The sequence below is a fragment of the Otolemur garnettii genome, unplaced genomic scaffold (assembly GCF_000181295.1).
Source record: "Otolemur garnettii isolate 467f Iridium unplaced genomic scaffold, OtoGar3 scaffold00018, whole genome shotgun sequence".
Taxonomy (NCBI): Eukaryota; Metazoa; Chordata; class Mammalia; order Primates; family Galagidae; genus Otolemur; species Otolemur garnettii.
Window position 1 is genome coordinate 6,789,873 of NW_003852413.1, and position 19,435 is coordinate 6,809,307.

The 19,435-nt window shown below is 51.7% G+C and overlaps 2 protein-coding genes across 4 annotated transcripts in view; both read right to left on the reverse strand.

Moving 5' to 3' along the window:
* The window catches only part of ARMC7 (armadillo repeat containing 7), a 17,202-nt gene extending 11,950 nt beyond the window's left edge, over positions 1-5,252 (reverse strand). The window contains exons 1-2 of the mRNA XM_003786589.3: positions 4,938-5,252; positions 4,701-4,844 (exon numbers count right to left, since the gene is read on the reverse strand). Of these exons, the coding sequence (XP_003786637.1) occupies positions 4,701-4,844; positions 4,938-5,028 (235 nt within the window). The 5' untranslated portion in view covers positions 5,029-5,252. The remainder of the gene's footprint in view (positions 1-4,700; positions 4,845-4,937) is intronic.
* A 1,845-nt stretch (positions 5,253-7,097) lies between these two features.
* SLC16A5 (solute carrier family 16 member 5) overlaps positions 7,098-19,435 on the reverse strand; it is a 14,507-nt gene continuing 2,169 nt past the window's right edge. For all 3 annotated transcript variants that reach the window (XM_012803238.2, XM_012803237.2, XM_023511205.1), the window contains 4 exons: positions 16,786-17,027; positions 13,502-13,645; positions 10,981-11,790; positions 7,098-9,228 (listed from right to left, as the gene is read on the reverse strand). In XM_012803238.2, the coding sequence (XP_012658692.1) occupies positions 8,981-9,228; positions 10,981-11,790; positions 13,502-13,645; positions 16,786-16,984 (1,401 nt within the window). In that variant the 5' untranslated portion in view covers positions 16,985-17,027 and the 3' untranslated portion in view covers positions 7,098-8,980. The remainder of the gene's footprint in view (positions 9,229-10,980; positions 11,791-13,501; positions 13,646-16,785; positions 17,028-19,435) is intronic.

The following is a 19,435-nucleotide window of genomic DNA, read 5'->3' on the forward strand; positions in this document are numbered from 1 at the left end:
AGCTCACAGCAACCTCCAACTCTTGGGCTTAAGCGATTCTCTTGCCTCAGCCTCCCAAGTAGCTGGGACTATAGGTGCCCACCACAAGGCCTGGCTAGATCATCTGAACTCTTGAGTGCTATAAAAATGGCACTTTACCTTGGTGGTCCAAAAATCCATGACCCAGTCTAATCATGAGAAAAACACCAGACAAATCCCAACTGAGAGGTGGTCTATAAATTACCCGAGCAGCACTCCCCAAAATTGTCATGACTATAAAAAATAAGGAAGGTCTGAGACTAGCCAAGGCCAGAAGAGATCTAACACAAGATGAGTAAATGTAATGTGGGACCAGAAAAAGGGCATTAGGAAAAAATTTGAATAAAGTATGGACTTTAGTTAATAATAATATATGAATACTGGTTTATTACTGATAACAAATGTACCATACTCGTGTAAGAAGTTAATAACAGGGAAAACTGGGTTCTATGGGAATTCTCTTCATTATCTTTGTAATTTTTCTAAACCTATTTTAAAATATGACCAAGTGCAGTGGCTCACACTTATATTCCTAGCATTCTGAGAGGCTGAGGTGAAGGACTGATTGAGGCCAGGAGTTTGAGATCAGTCTGAGAAAAACCAAGATCCCATTTCTACAGAAAATAAATTAGCTGAGCATGATGGCATATCCCTATAGTCCCAGCTACTTGGGAAGCTTTAGCAGGAGGATCCCTTGAACCCAGGAGTTTGAGGCTACAGTGGGCTATGATGATGCCACTGCACTCTAGCCTGGGAGACAAAGCAAGACCCTGCCTTAAAAACAAAAAACAAACAAACAAAAACACTATTCTTAGGCTCCGTGCCTGTGGCTCAAGTGGCTAATGCGCCAGCCACATACACCTAAGGTGGTGGGTTCGAATCCAGCCTGGGCCCGCCAAACAACAATGACAGCTGCAACCAAAAAAGAGCCAGGCATTGTGGCGGGCACCTATGGTCCCAGCTACTTGGGAGGCGGAGGCAAGAGACTCGCTTGAGCTCAGGAGTTGGAGGTTGTTGTGAGCTGTGATGCCATAGCACTCTACCTACGGGGACAGCTTGAGGCTCTGTCTCAAAAAAAAAAAAAAGAAAAGAAAAAACTATTCTTAGATAAATTTATTTTAAAATATACAGGGCTGGGCCCATGCCTGTAATCCTAGCACTCAATGAGGCCGAGGCAGGAGGATCCCTTGAGCTTAGGAGTTTGAAGTTGCTATGAGCTCTGATGTCACACCACTCTAGCTCAGGCAACAAAGTGAGACTATCTCAAAAAACAAAAAGAGAAAGAGATCTAAGGAACAACCAGGCGAAATGCACAGATCCTGGTTTATACAAACTAAGACAGAAATGTCCTTTTGGGAACTACTAGAAAAATTTGCATACTGAATATTAGGTGATACTGTAATTATTATTAAAGTTTTTTTTTCCCTATTTAGGTAAGGTTCCTTTCACTATGTAGAAAAATGTTATTTTTTATAGCTGCATACTGAAAATGAGCATTTCTTTCTTTCTTTTTTTTTTTTTTGGTTGCAGCCATCATTGTTTGGCAGGCTTGGGCTGGATGCGAACCCGCTACCTTAGGTGTATGTGGCTGGCGCCTTAGCCACTTGAGCCACAGGCGCCGAGCCGAGCATTTCTAAGAGACGAGGTCGTCTCGTTCTGTTGCCCAGGCTGGAGTGCAGAGGCCATGCACAGGTGTGATCATAGCTCAATGCAGCCTCAAACTCCTCCTCATCTCCCATCTCAGCTTCCTGAGTAGCTGGAACTATAGGTAGATGCTGGGCATGGCTTGGGAAAAAAAAAAAAAAATCACTGTTTGCTCTGAGAATAAATTCCCAATCCCTTCCTATATGGCCTGGAACTAAGCTTCTGTAAGCTCTGATGTCACCAAACTCTCTAACCTATTTTTTGTGCTATTCCCCACCTCATTAGCACAATTGTGCCACACCAACCTTCTTGCTGGTCCCTGCCTGGTTTAGGGCCTTTGCCCATACCACATGTCTGCCAGAATGCCCTTCTCATGATGAGCAAAACTGAAGTAGCCCCGATCTTCTATTGCTCTTCATCACCCTATGTATTTCCTTCTGAGCATCCTATTGTTTGTTCACTGTCTCCCCCTACTGGAATGTAGCCTCCTTGAGAGCAAAGACCTTCCCCATCTCCCAGTGTTTAGAACAGTAGCTTCCTTATACAACATATACCCCCCAGATATCTTTTTTTTTTTTTTTTTTGAGACGGAGCCTCAAGCTATCCCCCTGGGTAGAGTGTCATGGCATTACAGCTCACAGCAACCTCCAACTCCTGGGCTCAAGCCAGTCTCCTGCCTCCGCCTCCCAAGTAGCTGAGACCACAGGCGCCTGCCACAACGCCAGGCTATTTTTTGGTTGCAGCCGTCGTCGTTGTTTGGCCGGTCCGGGCTGGGGATTCGAACCCACCACCTTAGGTGTAGGTGGCTGGCGCCTTAGCTGGTTGAGCTATAGGTGCCGAGCCAACCCCCAGATATCTGTCTAGTGACTAATTCAATAGGTTTTAAAATCAACAACTATGGGAACCATAAGCCACAGATCCAAAGTCATCTCTACTTCTCTTAAAACAGATTAAAGTTCTAATTAAAGTTCTGGCCAGGCACGGTGGCTCACACCTGCAATCCTAGCACTCTGAGAGGCTGAAGTGGGTGGATTGCTTGAGCTCAGGGGTTCCAGACCAGCCTGAGCAAAAAGCCGGACTCCCGTCTCTACTACAAATAGATAAAGCTGAGGCAAGAGGATCTCTTAAGCCCAAGAGTTGGAGGTTGCTGTGAGCTATTGATACAGGACAAGGGGCATCCCAGCCAGCTTGTGGAGCTGGGGGGGGCGGACCAGCTGCCTGTGCCTTGGCGATGTTGGTGCAGTAGCAGTAAGCAGGGGAACCAGTGGGCTGGATGGAGGGCAGGGGGGCCCCATTTCCTAGGCCTGGGAATGAAAGGGATTGTAGCCATTCATTTGCAACCCAGACAGGACCCAGACATGTCCCAGACGCTATGTCTCAACACCCAAAATGTAACTACTGAGGGCCACATGCTACTATACATACCCCTAGACAAAGAGCCTAGGGACTGACAGACAGAGAGAGTTTTTCTCTCCTGACTTGGGTTTTCTCTCTCTGCCAGGAGCTCTGATGCTCTGTATTCTTTTCTGTAAATAAATCCTGTCTTACCACTGATCTGTGGTCCCTGGATTCATTCTTCAAATCACTGAGACCAAGAACCTACTGAAAAGCGAAATTCCGGTATCACTATGACACCAGGGCACTCTACTTAGGGCAACAGCTTGAGACTCTGTCTCAAAAAAAAAAAAAAAAAAATTAAAGATTTTTGTGTTTCTAATTTTTTTTTTTTGAGACAGAGTCTCACTTTGTTGCCTTCACTAGAGTGCTGTAGTGTCATAGCTCACAGCAACCTCAAACTCTTGGGCTCAAGTAATTCTCTTGCCCCAGCCTCCTACATAGCTGAGATTACAGCACCTACCACAACACCCAGCTATTTTAAGAGACGGGGTCTTACTCTGGCTCAGGCTGGGCTCCAATCTGTGAGCTCAAACAATCCACCCACCTCGGCCTCCTAGAGTGCTAGGATTATAGGTGTGAACCACTGTGCCTGGTTGGGTTTTTTTTTTTTTTTTTTTTTGAGAGGCAGTTTTGCTTTGTTGCCTAGGCTGGAGTGCAGTGGCCTCATTATGGCTCACTGTAACTTCAAACTCCTGGGCTCAAGAGATCTTCCTGGCTCAGCCTCCCGAGTAGCTGGGACAACAGGACTGTCACCATGCCTGTCCAATTCTTTCTATTTTTAGTAAAGACAGGAGGTCTCACTCCTGCTCAGGCTGGTCTGGAACTCCTAAGCTAAAGGGATCCTCCTATCTCAGCCTCCCAGAGTGTTAGAATTACAAGAGTGATAAAGATTTTTCTTTCTTCTTCTTCTTTTTTTTTTTTTTTTTGAGACAGTCTCACTTTGTCACCCTCTCCTAGAGTGCCCTGGCATCACAGCAACCTCCAGCTCTTGGGCTTAGGCCATTCTCTTGCCTCAGCCTCCCGAGTAGCCCCACTCACTGAGCCACAGGCGCTGCCTGTAATACAGATGTTTTAAAAGAGCAATTTACAAACTTTTTCCCCTCCTTGTGGCATCAATCCATTACTTCATTTATGATCTTATCTCTAAGGAGGGGGCAGGGCAGACATGCAGGTCCTGAACGTTGAGTTCTATACCTGTCTTAAATTTGCTGTGACGGCTCTGCGCCTGTGGCTCAAGCGGCTAAGGCGCCAGCCACATACACCTAAGGTGGCGGGTTCGAATCCCCAGCCTGGGCCGCCAAACAACAATGACGGCTGCAACCAAAAAAATGGCCGGGCGTTATGGCGGGCGCCTGTAGTCCCAGCTACTTGGGAGGCTGAGGCAGGAGACTCGCTTGAGCCCAGGAGTTGGAGGTTGTTGTGAGCGTGATGCCATGGCACTCTACCCAGGGCGATAGCTTGAGGCTCCGTCTCATAAAAATAAATAAATAAATAAATTTGCTGTGACCAGGACAACGTGTGAAAAGCGGAGGTGGCACAGACATCGCAAGAGTTTACTTTTACAGCTGAAACATTCTTTTTCCAACTCGTTTATCCCATCCCAGCCCATCAGGCACGTGAGGAACCGGCCCTACGCTTACCAATAGCAAATTCCACCAGGGTCTCATTCTCCTCAGACAGCGAATCAAGAAATAAATCCAGAACCTGCAGCTGCCGCAGATACTGATAATTGCTGGGGTCATAGGCGAAGTTGGCGAGGTTGGCAAGGACTTGCTCCTTGGCGTCTGCAACAGAATAGTGGCACTAGAGCCAGGTCCGGGGCAGCAGTCACGGCCACACCCTGTCCGGCCCCTCGGCTCCCACCCTGTGGCTCTCACCTTGGCTCTCTGACTCTTGAAATTCTGTGACCAGTGCCTGCAGGTATCCCAGCCGTCCGACGTGGGGGTCTACTTTCGGCTTCTGGGCCATGATCAGGGCGATGGAAGACCCCAAGGGACGAGTGGGAGAGTGGGAAAGGTGAGGCCGGAAAACTGGGCAAGAACCTCACCTTGCCTGGGCAAAGGCGGACGGGGGCGGCAAAAGGGGGCCTTTTCTGGTGCAGTAATTTGGAGCTGGACCCACGGTGGGGCCTCAGGAGACACGGAGGCAGTCTGCCACTGCAGCAGGAGAGGGTAACAGATCCCAGCCCACAACTCCCGGGTTACGTTCTGAGCTCCGCCAGCGGAAGCCACGCTGACCCCGCCCCCAGAGGGCGGAAGAGGCGGGACTAAATGGGCCAGTAACCAGACCGTCTCCGAGTTCCTCGGCGCGCTTGCGCGGCGCTCCACCCACCCTATGGCTATGTTCCCAGTGGGAGCTCGTCTGCGGAGGCCGAAATGTGGAGCTACCTTAGGGCCCCTTAGGGTCACAGAGGAGTCGGAGAACGCCCTTGTGGTGGAACGTAGAGGCAGAAGCACCTCCAGAATCCCCTGGCGAAGTGTATTCCAGCTTCCTCCACCAGGATGTCTCTTTGGAGCGTGAGCGTCAGCTCCCGGCTCTTGCATCGGGTGGGCCCCTACGGTCGGATGGGCTCTTGCAAAAAGCCTGGCGACCCTAATATCCCAATGCCCCGCCACCTGTGCAGCCCGGAGCTGGGTCCGTCATCTCTCGATAGAAATCGGGAAAACTGCAATGTCCTAAGGCTTTTTGTCAGCCCTGTGGAAGGAGTGAGACTGTGTTAAAGCAAAAACAAAAAACCAAGGTTGGGCATGGTGGCTCACACCTATTATCCCAGCACTCTGGGAGCCCTGGGCAGGTGGATTTCAGCTCAGGAGTTTGAGACCCCGTCTCTACTGGCCAGGCGTTGTGGCGGGAGCCTTATCCAGGCCGATAAAGTGAGACTTCGTCTCAAAAAAATAAAAACAAACAACGCACTACAACCTTGCACAAAAGGCTGTTGCAACCTTACACAAAAAATACTTCGGGGCCGGGTGTGGTGACTAATGCCTGTAATCCTTGCACTCTGGGAAGCCAAGGTGGGTGGATTGCCTGAGCTCACGAGTTCGAGACCAGCCTGAGCCAGAGTGAGACCTCATCTCTAAAAATAGTTGGGCGTTGTGGCTAGCGCCTGTAGTCCCAGCTACTCGGGAGGCTGAGGCAAGAGAATCGCTTGAGCCCAAGTGTTTGAGGTTGCTGTGAGCTGTGATTCTATAGCACTCTACTGAGGGTGACAAAGTGAGGCTGTCTCAAAATAAATACTTCTGGAAGAACATCTGCCCAGCCTGTGTAACCTCAGACTGAAGTCACTCTTTTTATTAATCCTTGTAGCTAAGGATAATTATCTCAATAAAGTATGTAAGCCTCATTTTTCCTTTAAAAACTTTTGTCTTCCTTGACCTCCCTGAATATGCACATGGTTTACTGTGAGATGTGTATTTCCATGGCAATGCCCTATTCCTAGATAATTATTTTAGAAAGCCTCTGTTATTTAGGTTGACAAGGTCAAGGACTGTCCTTCAGCCCTGGGCCTGGATACAGGCACAATGGCCACCACACTACAGCCTGCTGCACCCTACTGGAAACAGTCCCCACCTCTGAAGTTTCAGGTCTTTGTGGTCAGCTCCTGCCCTGTGCACACCTCTGGGGCAGAAGTTTTAACCTTAGTTTGGGTGCTTGGGAACTCTTGCTGCTCTCAGGGAGAGTGATGGACCCTCACCAGGCCCTTTGGAGTCTGTGTGGGAAGTGCATCCCAACCAAAAGTGGCCAGGGGACTTCTCTGCCTTTCTCTGGACAGAGTAGCAAAGAGGAGCTCAGGGCTCAGAGGATAGGATGGAAGTAGAGCTCAGGGCTCTACTGCTCTATGTCTAGGAACTATCCCAGGCCCTTTCTAGAGGATTCCTTGGAAATCAGCTCAGTGTTGGTTCTGGAATCAGATGGGCCACTCTGTCCTCCCGTGTGTCTGCTCTTAAGCTAAGGCTTCAGGGTCACTTCTCCTTGAGAAAGAATTGTCAGCCTTTGCTTTTGTGCTGAGGGTAGCAACTAGTCACTGACACACAGTAGATGCTCAATAAATATTTATTGAAGGGATTCTGCATAGGGATTATTGTCATTCTTGCCTAGGGGGAAGATGAGGTCAAAGTTCCCTGTTCACTGATCTCATTTTCAGAACATTAGGCCTATTAGGGAACATAAAAGATATCAGTCTGATGAACACTGGCAACAGAAGCACCTACCTACCAGCCCCTACTCTCTCCTTTTCTACTTGAGATGGAGAAGCAGGCAGGACTTGGTGAAATGTTTTTCCTTCAGACCATGAGCTGCATATGGTAGCCAAGTCAAAGCCTGACTAGGGAGCTGCTAGAAGGCCATAACAGTCTCAGAACACTCACAGAGTCAACTTTCCAAATTGGAAGAGACTTTAGTTCATCCAGGCCAACATCCTCCTTTTTCAAGGCTCAGAGATGGTCAACAATTTGCCCAAAGTCATATAGCAAATTGTGGCAGAGTCAAACAGGAATTTACGTCTTTAATCTGGCCCAGAGCCCTTGGCTTCAGCTCTGCAGTACCTTCTTTGGCCATAAGAGGGAGACTCATGGAAAGGTTCTGGAGGACACACGATAACCCGAAGGATGCTTATTCATGCCAGCTGGACGGTGTGGAGGAGGAAGATTGGCACCCGTTCACAAAAATAAAATCAATTCTCCTGATAAGGTTTTCTTGCTGGAGCCTGGTTGAGCCTGAATCAACAAACAATGTCCTGAGCCTGAGCTGCCCCTGCCAAGAGGGAGAAGGGAAGGAGGAGGAGAATACTTATTCCAGGCCTGTTTTCCAGTTTCATTAGTTCACAGAGTTTATGACCTGCTGCAGGGAACATTTTTGTGTTTAATTCAAACAAACTCTGTTTTCCCATTCCCTTGGTACCCTGCTGGGATAGGCCTGGGCTGATGACAAGTTAGTCCCCGGGTGCTGACCTAAGTGGGGGGAACTCTGACCTCCAAGCCCCAGACATAAGCCAGCAGCGGGCAGGCTGGACTGGCACCTGACCCAGCCATTTACTCATCCCAGGGGTGACAGCTCTAATATGGCAGGGATAAGAGGGGCTGGAGGAGGACAGGATGGGAATCAGAAGGGCTTCTGTCACCAAGGCAGCCTCATTTTCACAGGAGTCTTCATCCAGGGTGCCTAACCAGCCTTCTCCCCACCTCCACCAGTCAAATGTCTGGCTTCCTACAACCTCAGCATTAATATTCCCCACCAAGGTTACAGAGTGGGGCAGATGAGGGAGGCAGCCTCTAGAACAGGCCCTCCTGAGAGTGCAGGGGAACCTCAGACTTCACCAATCTAGGACCCAAGCCAAAGGCTCCCCTCCTGCCCTCTGTGCAGGTGCCAGGATGAGCACTCCATTTGACCTTTAACCTGCCCCAGTGCTGCATCCAGGCCTGTCCCTCCACCACAGCCTCTTAGTGTGAGCCCCATGACCTGCATGGGGCAACCACACCACCACCCTTGGCTGCTTTAAAAAGGAAGGGTTGGGTCACTTGGAAAGACAGGGCAAAAGGGCCCTGGAGGAAGGTGAGCTCTTCAGAACCATCTGGAAGCCAGAGAAGGGCAAAGAGAAATGATGTTGAAGGCCTCTAGGCTGGGCTTGGAGGTCCAGTGCATTGAGCTGTAGGAGCAGCAGTGAGCAGCCAGCTGAACTGAGCTGGTGTGACAGATCCAAGTGCCTTGGTGTCCAAGGAAGTCAGGAGGGTCTGTCTGCTCCTGGGTTCTGCTGGTAGGAGGGGATCCAACTCCGTGGCCCCAGCTCCTAGCTGAGTCCCAACTTATAGAGCCTATTCGGCCTTAGACTCAGGCTTCCTGAGCCGGCCTTCACCAGCCCCTGGTGAAGAGCTGGAGATCCCACTCCTGGGCTGAGATGGTGGTCACTCACAGACCTGCAGGCTCAGACGCTGGTCACATACATGATCTCAGGGCACAGTCGCTTCTCAGGACTGTCTTTGCCTTCCAAGATCTGACCCCACTCTGGGGCAGCCTCCTCTCTGGCTCCTTCCTTCTCAGTCTGCTTACTGTGCTGCTCCTTTTGCTGCAGGGAATAGAAGCTGCCGCCCATGAAGAGGGCAGCCGAGATGAGGAAGAAGCTGGACATGAAGAAAATGTAGCTGAAGTTGTTGGTGGTGTCCAGGAGCAACCCTGTGGGACAGAGAGCAGGTTAGGCCACTGCCCAGGGCTACTAGGCCTCCCCCAACTCAATTGTGTTCCCTGAGTGTGGGGATTTTATTTTTGTCTCTGCTGTACAGGTAGTCCCCGAGTTACAACATCTGATTTGCATACAACTTACACTTATGAATGGATGCTATTTTAATAGGTAAATATACTGGTTCCAAGTTACATACAAAGTCGATTTAAGAATAAACCTATAGAACCTATGTTGTTCGTAACCCGGGGACTGCCTGTACTAGGAATCATGGCTAGCACCCAGTAGGCACTTGAAAGATGTTTGTAAGATGAACAGAGGGGAAGAAATGCTAATACTCTGGCCTGGGTAGAAAGGGTCAGCGGCCTGAATATATAACCCCCTTACCCTTGGGGACAGTGAGCCAGAGTCACCCACACCTCTTCCTGGATAGCTCCCTTCATTTGTTTGCTTGGAGAACTCCCTTAGAAACTGGGACTTCCAATGCCACACTTGGAGGAAGAGTCCCCACTGGGCTGGAGTCAACCTCTGGCTTTACTACAATAACCACCAGCACATGTTGTCTGTCGGGTGCTTCAGCACCAAGGGCTTTACACACCTTCCCTCAGGTGCTAGGGTGTCACGCTTTCAGCTGCCTCTCATGTGAGTCTCTACTATTTTTTTTTTTTTTTTGAGACAGGGTCTCACTCTGTCACCCGGGCTAGAAGGCACTGATATCACAGCTCACAGCAACCCCATACTCCTGGGTTTGAGTGACCCTCCTGCCCCAGCCTCTGTAGTAACTGGGATTATACCTGCCACCATGCCAGGCAAATTTCTAAGTTTTTTGTAGAGTCAGAGTCTCACTATGTTGCCAGAGATGGTCTCTTTTACCCCTATGGTCACAAATGTGTCTCTTTGCTTTAGTTTCCAAGTTTACCTGTTTCAGAAGGTAAGTCCCCAGAGGGCGAGGACCTTTGTATTCAGCCATGTGCACCTAGCAACTGGCACAGGTGAATACCTGGTTAGGGCAGGTATTCCGTTCTGCATTTTGCAGATAACATTGTGTCTCCGAGGAGGAAAATGATTCACCCAGGTCCCACAGGCAGGAATTAGGAGAATCAGGGTGTTCACAAAAGCAAAAACAGGCACAGTGCTGACTGCACACCATGTCTCTCCCCTAAGCCCTGTGCTGTGTGACTTGGGACCCTCACAAGAAGCCTGTGAGGGCTCGGCGTCTGTGGCTCAAGTGGCTTAGGCGCCAGCCACATACACCTAAGGTGGAGGGTTTGAATCCAGCCCAGGTCTGCCAAATAACAATGACGGCTGCAACCAAAAAAATAGCTGGGCCTTGTGGCAGGCCCCTGTGGTCCCAGCTATTTGGGAGGCTGAGGCAGGAGACTCGCTTGAGCCCAGGAGTTGGAGGTTGCTGTGAGCTGTGATGCCACAGCACTCTACCCAGGGGGACAGCTTGAGGCTCTGTCTCAAAAAAAAAAAGAAGCCTGTGAGATCCCCTTAACCCCACTTTACTGATGGGAAACAGAGGCACAAGAAGGAAGAGGAAGGAGTCAGGCAGGTCCAGCAGACACACCCATGTTTTTCGCTGTTTATCATGGTACCCCAATTGCCAGTTAAGGAACTGGCTGTAGGACAGTCTTCTGGGGATGCTGGCCTGGGCCCAAATCTTTCCAGACTTCTCCCCTTTGTTCCATCCCCCACCCACCCAGGTCACACCTGAGCACATCTGACTGCTCCCCTCCTGGCCTCACCAGCCAATGGTGGGGAGATGAGGAGAGCGATGCCCTCCAGGATGGTGAAGAGGCCCAGGGCGCTGGGGAATCGCTCCATGGGGACAATGTCCATGAGGACCTGGAACATGAGGGCACCAATGCCACTCATGGACACGCTGTATGCCAGGCTGTAGCCCACCAGCACGGAGAAGTCAGCAGACACCGCGCACACCAGGTTGGTGAGCCCGTTGAGCAGGACTGCCAGGCTGAACAGGTACTTGCGGTGACTGGCAAATGCCGGTTGGCTTGCCACCAGTCCAGCCACGGGCCGCAGGAAGATGTTGCTAAAGCCAATGATGGAGATGAGTAGGGCCGCCCGCTGCTCATCCACACCATGCCGCACAGCGTATGGCACCAGGAAGACGTGTGGCAGAGGAAAACCCAGGATCATCCACATCACACCCAGAGTGAAGACGCAGTAGCGTGCATTGTGCCGCAGGATGTCGAAGGCCAGGCGGCGCTGGATGGTCCGGCCACAAACTGCCAGACAGCCTAGGGCAGGTGTCTTGGGAGGTAAAAGGGGAATTTCTGTGGTCTTAAGGGGCATGTTGGTGGCCACAGGCCTCAAGATGGCCCCGCAGGCGCAGCAGTGGAGAAAGACCCCCGCGAAGACAAGGAAGGTCCCCCTCCAGCCCAGCTCCTCCAGCAGGTAGAGGGAGAGCAGCGGCCAGAGTGTGATGCCCAGGGAGGTGCCCGTCGAGGCCAGTGCATTGGCCAGCGCCCGCTGGCGGATGAAGTAGAAGCCCAGCACTGTGACACTGGACTGGAAGCTGAAGCACATGCCCAGGCCTGCAAGGGGAGAGAAGGAACCAGCTTGGAAGTGTTTGGGACTTTCACCTGCACCCAGAGCAGGCGAAGCAAGGGTCATTGCACTCTTCTGCACTGCTTTGGTTCTATCCCAGACACACCTCAAAGTCCCTTGAGGACTGAAGATTAAATCAGCCTGCCTCACCAGTTCCCTCTAAGTGTCCCACCCTAGATCCACTCTCTCAAGGCTGCCACTAGCACTAGGGTGATATATATATATACATCTTTTTTTTTTTTTTTTTGGAGACAAAGCCTCAAGCTGTCGCCCTAGGTAGAGTGCTGTGACATCATAGCTCACAGCAACCTCCAACTCCTGGGCTTAAGCAATTCTCTTGCCTCTGGTGTCCACGAAGCTGGGGCTACAGGTGCCCGCCACAACACCTGGCTATTTTTTGGTTGTAGTTGTCATTGTTGTTTGGCAGGCCTGGGCTGGATTTGAACCCACCAGCTCTGGTGTATGTGGCTGGTGCTTTAGCCACTTAAGCCACAGGTGCCGAGCCAAGGGTGATATATTTTTTTTTAAAACAGAGTTTCACTTTGTCATCCTGGGTAGAGTGCCATAGCTCACAGCAATCTCAAACTCTGGCGCTCAAATGATCCTCTTGACTCAGCCTCCAAGTAGCTGAAACTACAGATGCCCACCACAATGCCTGGCTATTTTTAGAGACAAGGTCTTGTTGTTGCTCAGGCTGGTCTCAAACTCCTAAACTCAGGCAATCTACCCACCTTGGCCTCCCAGAATGCTGGGATTACAGGCATGAGCCACCTTGCCTGGCTAAGAGTGATCTTTTACAAATCTAAACTGAATTCAGTCTCTCCCTGCTTAACACCTTTGGAGACTTCCCATCATACTTGAAGAGCACAGCATCTACTATGCTCTGGAAGGCTCTGTGCCACTTGGCTCCTACCCACCTCTGAGATGTCATCTCAGGCCACTCCCTGTCACTCACTGTGACCAAGCTTCTTTCTCTCCCTCTGGATGTTTCCTCCTGACTTCTCTCTCATCTCAGCTCAAGTGCCCCCCGTCCAGAGGGGCCTTCCCAACCCCCCTCCCACTCCACCTACACTTGCACAGCAAACTGGAGACCCCATTTTGATCACTGGCCTTGGGGCTCGAGCTGCCTGTGTTGTCCCTATGGCTCCCTCAGCCATCCCCTTGCCTGCTCACCCTGCCCAAGACCACGTGGGAGTCTTCTGCCTTTGTGCATGCCATCACCATGCTCATGCACAGTGGCTTGCCTATGTCCCCAGCGGCTGTCCCTCTACTGCCCTGTGTCCTGTCTACTCTGAGACATTCTCCAGCAATACCCCTCTCTCCTGTGCCATCCTTCACTGCTATTTTTCCCATTTAAAAAACCCCAAAAGCTCTGGCCCATTTCTCTGATCCCTTCCCATCAAAACACTGTGGCACTAATGTCTACCTCTGCCATCTCCTCCTCCAATTTCCTTTCCTGTTCCCTCCGAACCTGTTTCTTGCAGACATTCCCCATCACCTCTGACCACACTGCTCCTACCTGTCCTGTCTTTCCATCCAGTACTGTGAGCAGAAGCGTTTAGACATTCCTATGTGTCTGTTTGTTGTTATCTCCCTCACTAGCCTGTGAGCAGGCCCAGATTAAGAGGCTTGCCTGCCCTGCCCACTCGTTTAGGTAGACGATCAACCCGGTAATTCTAGAGATGGAACGACAGTCACCTGTAATGAATCCTGCCGTGATGTAGAGCTGGATAAGGGTATGGGAGAAGGAGCTGGCCACCATGCCCAGGCTGGCCAGCACGCCCCCCAGCATCGCAGTCACTCGGTAGCCAAAGCGTTCCACCAGGACGCCGCACAGGGGCCCTGTGGGGGAGGAGACAGCCAGCAAGTGGCAGCTGAATGAGCAGGTTAGGAGAGAGGAAGATAGTAGGACTGGGAGAGGGCAGTCCTGGCAGGAACTAGCCAGGTGGCTTCAAGGGCAGGAGCTCTGGAATCTGTGGACCTGGGTTCTGATCTCTACCCTGCTAGGACCAGCTGTGTGGCCCAGAAGAGGCCTGATTGATGTTTCTCTGTGCCTCAGTTTCTTCCCTTACAGAGTGAGGGGACAGATGGGTGATGTCTGACCCTGACAAGGATACCCAGAGGGGCAGACTAAGGCCATGCGCTGCACCCACCTAAGGCCATTTCCGTCCAGGTGAAACAGGATTGATTCACAACTTGGGTGGACCCCATTTGCTAGGGGTCTGTGTGGGGTGAGGGTGTGCCAGGGCTTCTAAATTCTGGTGCACACCTCTAGCTCCTGTTCTACCTGTCCCCTATCCTCAGTAAGATTGGCTAGAGCCCTCACACTACTTCCAACCTGTATAGTTGGGTGAGGCCCTGGGCCACTCTGCATCTCTTTGTCCTGGCCTCTGGAGTGTTCTAGAGAACATCAGGCCAGCTATATTCTCCCCTCTTCATTACCTTCAGCTCAGCTACCACAAATGCCTCAGCCTAGAGGTTTGGCTCCATATGAAGGGGGCCTGTTCCCCTCCACCCCTAGCTGTTTTCTTACCAGCCTACACCCCAGTGAGTAGAAAAGAGCTGTGGCTGCACCCAGACACCTGGCAGGGGCCTCCTTTACTGAATGCTCTGCCCCAAGAACACCACATAACGGGGCTCCTCCAAGTTACTCCCCAGAGTATAGCCAAAGAGACAGGGAACGTGTGTGTAGACATGGTGCACGTGCACACTTGAGGTGGAGAGGACATGTGGGGTGTAAGCCAATGTCAGCATGAATCATGGACAGAGTGATATCAGAGATAAGCAAAAGGCTGGTGGCCAGTTATCTCTGCCATTGGAGAGGTGGGGCTTTGACTCATACAGCTTCTCTATTCCTGAATCTTTGGCCTAAATTGGGGAAGGTGACATTGGGGAAAACCCTGAGTCATGGAGTTGAGCATAAGGGCTGGGACATGGGCCCGCTGTCTAGGTAAGGACAGTGGGCCCCCAAGGAGGCAGGGTGTTTACTCTGCAGGGGTGTTGCTTCTGCTGAGAACTCTGCAACCTTGGAATTTGTGTTTACTTTCTCTCCTCACCTGCGGGGGCAGGGGAGCTGGTCGATGATTCATTCAAGTTTAAAACTTCTCCAATAGGCCAAACATGGTGGTTCATGCTTATAACCATAGCATTCTGGGAGGCCAAGGCAAGAGGATCCCTTGAGCTCAGGTGTTAGGGTTAGGGTTAGGAAGATCAGCCTGAGTCCTCATCCCTACTAAAATTAGAAAAATCAGCCAGGTGCAGTGATGCACCTGTAGTCCCAGCTACTTGGGAGGCTGAGGGAGAAGGATTGCTTGAGCCCAGGAGTTTGAAGTTGCAGTGAGTTATGATGACACCATTGCATTCCAGCTGGGGCAACAGAGCAAGACTCTATTTCCAAAAAAAACCCCAAAAACAAAAAACAAAAAAACCTACAATACTCTAAGTGAATATGGGCCAAAGATTTTGTGTGCGTATGAGAGAGATGATGTCGACTTAGATGTTGGAATGCCTGCTAGGTAGTGAGTTCCCAGATGCCTAGTTCTTAGTCCCAGCCCAGGCCCCTCTGCCTGAGTGAGAAGGAACACTCTGAGGCTCTTGCTCCCTGCCACAGCCTTGCAGGCCAAAGACCATGCAGTCTTGGGCTAAGGCCAGGCATTTCTCCTTGCTCTGAGCCCAAGCCCCAGAAGGCTAATTCAGGCTTTGTGGGCAGTGGCAATCTCCCCCACTCTCACCTCCCTCCCAATTTGAGGATAGGACCTGGAATAACAAGCAGGCTGCTGGTGGCAGGTGGAGGGAGTGGCAAGGAGATTGCCAGGGAGATGGGGTCAGCTGAGGCCAGCAAACACAGGTATGAGGAGAGCCCTGTGGCCTTGGGTCAGGCTCCAGTTGCCCAGACCCCCTGAGGTTGCTGTGTGTTATCTCTCCAGAGAGCTCCCAGGAGCTGAGGGCAGGTCCCTGTGTTGAGGGCTACTGTGGAGAAGGCTGGCTCCTGCCCTACCTCCATTGCTGGGGTCAGGGTTATGCAGTTCCATTCTTTTTCTTTTTTGAGACAGTCTTATCATGTTGCCCTGGGTAGAGTGCTGTGATGTTACAGCTCACAGCAACCTCAAACTCTTGGGCTTAAGTGATTCTCTTGCTTTAGCCTCCCAAGTAGCTGGGACTACAGGTGTCTGCTACAACACCTGGCTATTTTTTGTTGCAGTTTAGCTAGCCCAGGCTGGGTTTGAACCTGCCACCCTTGGTGTATATGGCTGGCACCATAACCACTGTGCTACAGGCGCCCAGCCTGTAGTTCCATTCTTGACAAAGACAGCCAGGAAACGGGCCTCCGAGGCCTGTGGTGAGACCTTCCCTCCATCACCCCAGCCTTGGCAACCTCCCCTGCAGGGAGCCCCAGGCAGTGATGGGACTCTTGCCTTGCCTCCTTCTTGTTCCTGGTATCTAGCCTGTATCCCTTTCCATCCTGAAGCCCCAGTGAGGGGTTCCAAAATACTAATGATTCATAGCTGCATGTACGTCCTGGCTCCCAGTGTCTTTTACGGCCCACTTTCCCTGCCATCCCATGTGGGAGACAGGCAGGATGCTGGAGGAAGAAACTGAAGTTCAGAGAGATCACTCAGCTGGAAAACAGTAGTCTCAGTGTGCTGGCCCTGAGGCCAGCTCCTCCCAGTCTAGCACTGAGTGTCCCCAAACACCTACACCTGTGTCTGGATCTATCCTCCTGCCTGGCTTTGCATCTCAGATACCTTCCCATTCTTTCCCCCTGCCCAACCCAGCCTCCTGGGGATACAACCTGGCTCAGCTGGATTCCAGCCAGGGGGCCCTGCTGAGTGAAATCAAGTTATATCAGGAATTCACCCAGGAGGCAAAGACTATGGGTCTCAGAGAGAGATTCAGGAGGCCAGAGAGGTTGGGCCTTTCTCCCCCACACCCACCCCAGGCCCTCTCTTATACCTCCCTCAGCCCTGTCCCTGGCTGCTCACCGCCAATGTGGATTACAGCTATCATGATGGAGGGGACCCAGGAGGTCTCGCTGTTGCTTGCCTGGAAGTCATGCTTCAGTTCCGAGAAGAAGATGCCAATGCACGTGGGGAAGCCCAGGGTGAGGCCCTGGGACACCAGGGAGGCCAGCAGTACCACCCAGGCCCACCTGCCATCTGCCTGCTCCAGGGCCTGGGGCATCCTGTGCTCCCAGCCACAGCCTCACCGCCACAGTGACCGCTGCCTGGGGAGGGTACAGAGCAGAATCCAGTGGTTGGGAGGGTGCCGTGCCAGTCTTCCTGGCCCACCTACCACCTTCCCTGGGTGGCTGAGATCGTCTCTTCCTCATGCCTCAGCACCAAGTGTCACAGAGGAGCACCACCCCTGGGAGGTAGCCAGAGACCCACACATGGGTTTTGACATCTCCTTTCACCCACTTCCCAGAGCCAGCCTGGCAGGAGGTGGCAGGAAGGACAGGAGGTGGCAGGAAGAACAGGAGGCACAGGGCAGGGCAGGTGGCAGTTGGTGGCACAAGGTAAGGGAGTAGAATTCTTTCCAGTTGTTACATCACTCGGCTCTCAGCAGGTGGGTCCTTCTCACCCACTCAATAACTGCTTGTAGAACAGAGCTGACTTGGGGCCAGTGTGGTCCCAACACCCCCAAAGCCATACACAAGTAAATTTTCAAACACTCATGACCAGACTTTCTGTACACAAATACAGACTTTTGCAATAAATGGCAAAGTTCACTGTCAGTGAAGGCCAGGGAGAGTGAGCCGGTGCACCTCTCAGGAGCATACACACAACAGCTTGCCCAACCAGAGACTTTGGAGAAGGCACTGTTCTCACTTGAAGGACCTTTGAAATCACACCACAATGTTCCTTTCACAAGGAACTCAAGGCCAAGAATCAAGTCCCACAATCATGCTGAATAATGCTCTTTCACCCACAAGGGCTTCTCCACCAGAGACACACATATGTACAACAATCACACATGGGCACAGACCACGGAGCGTGCATGCACGCACACAGACAAGCACAGAGATTACACACACAGGGAGACACAGATCCACACGGCACACGAACTCACATGAAGACACTCATGTGAACACACACAGAAACGTCAGATACACACAGATACGTACCCCATAGACGTATAGACGCTCCTGCAAACACACAGAGATGTATGTTCAGTCACACACTGTGGAGGCAGGCACTCAGACTCACACGCACACACAGAGGCACACACACGCATACACTCTTTCACACCCCTGGCGCAGAAAAGTGCCACTGTCTCAGCCATGGCCCCTCATCACAGAAGCTGCTATAGCCAGGCCTCCAAAGTCCCAGGACCTCCTTCCCAAATTCAGAACCCTTTTTCAATGCCCCTGCCCCAACCTCCCCTTCTGTCTCCTGCTCCCTGGTCTCTCTACAAGCCCTCACCAAACTTCACTTCGGGCTCCAGGCGCCCTTTCCCCTGTGGCAGGCAGTGGGAGGTCTTCACTCCAACTAAGCCAACTGATCCCAGAGCTGCTGTTCCTACAGCATCCTTCCCTTTTGCCTCAGGTCCTGAGAAGATCCTTGGAAACTCTGGAAACTCCCAGAAATATGAAACCCACTCTTCTTGCCAAACCCAGCACCCCACCCCTTCCCCCCAAGGCCTAGAAGTTTTCAGACAGCACCTAAGCAGGATCCACCCTGACTTGCCTCTTTTAGGGCCTACAATCCTCCTCCCTTCCTGAGAACCCCAGGAACCCAGCCAAGATGAGAGTCCCATTTGTCACAGCCTCAGGTGTGAATGGGAGTGTGTGAGCTGCCTGGGACACCTGGCGCTAGAGACCCTCCCAGCCATGACCCTCAGTCCTCCTGGGCAATACCTCAGATGTGGCTTCTCTAGCAAACTGGCTCTCGGCTCTTCCAGGATTTGTTCCCTCAGCAAATGGAAAGGCCACCGGTGCCACTTGATCCTCTCAGTGCTGCCCTGAATGTCAAGCTTCCACTGCCTTCTCTATAGCTCACCCCTCCTCCCCGCCCCTCGGCCTCTCAGCCTTCCACCTGCCACCTTCCCCTCTCTACCGGCCCACCAGCCTTCCTGCTCCCTTTTGCTCTCTCCACTCTCTGTCCCGTCCCTGCTCTGGTCCCTTCTTGTTCCTCCTCTCTTCTCCCCTCTGTGAAGTCTCCCTTAGTGCTCTTCTCAGCATCCACTTTTCTAGGCAGTCTTTTTGGGGACTTTTGCCCAGGCTCCTGTGACCTTCCCTTCAGTACCTGTCTTCCCTCTGGAACTGTTCAGTGGGGCTGGCTCTTCCCAGCATCTCCTTTCTCCAGTCTCTCCTGGTCCTGGGCTATAGGACAATCAGAGCCCAGGAAGCCCTGTGTACCTTTGCTCTATTTCTGCACACTGGGAGCCCTGCTTCCAAGGTTTCAGGACCCTGGCCTCCCTCTTGGAGCCTCCCCCAACTGCCCACCCACATGCAGTTGTCTGTGAGGGGACTCTCCCCTCTCTCACTCCCAGTCACTCCCAGGTCAGGTCACACAGTATCATGTCCACTTGACCCCCAAGCCCCTCTTCCATCAATCTGACCCCTCCTCACAACTTTGACCACTGTGTTTCAAAATTCTTAGCTGGGGAGAAGTCCAGCTGATCTTTCTTTTT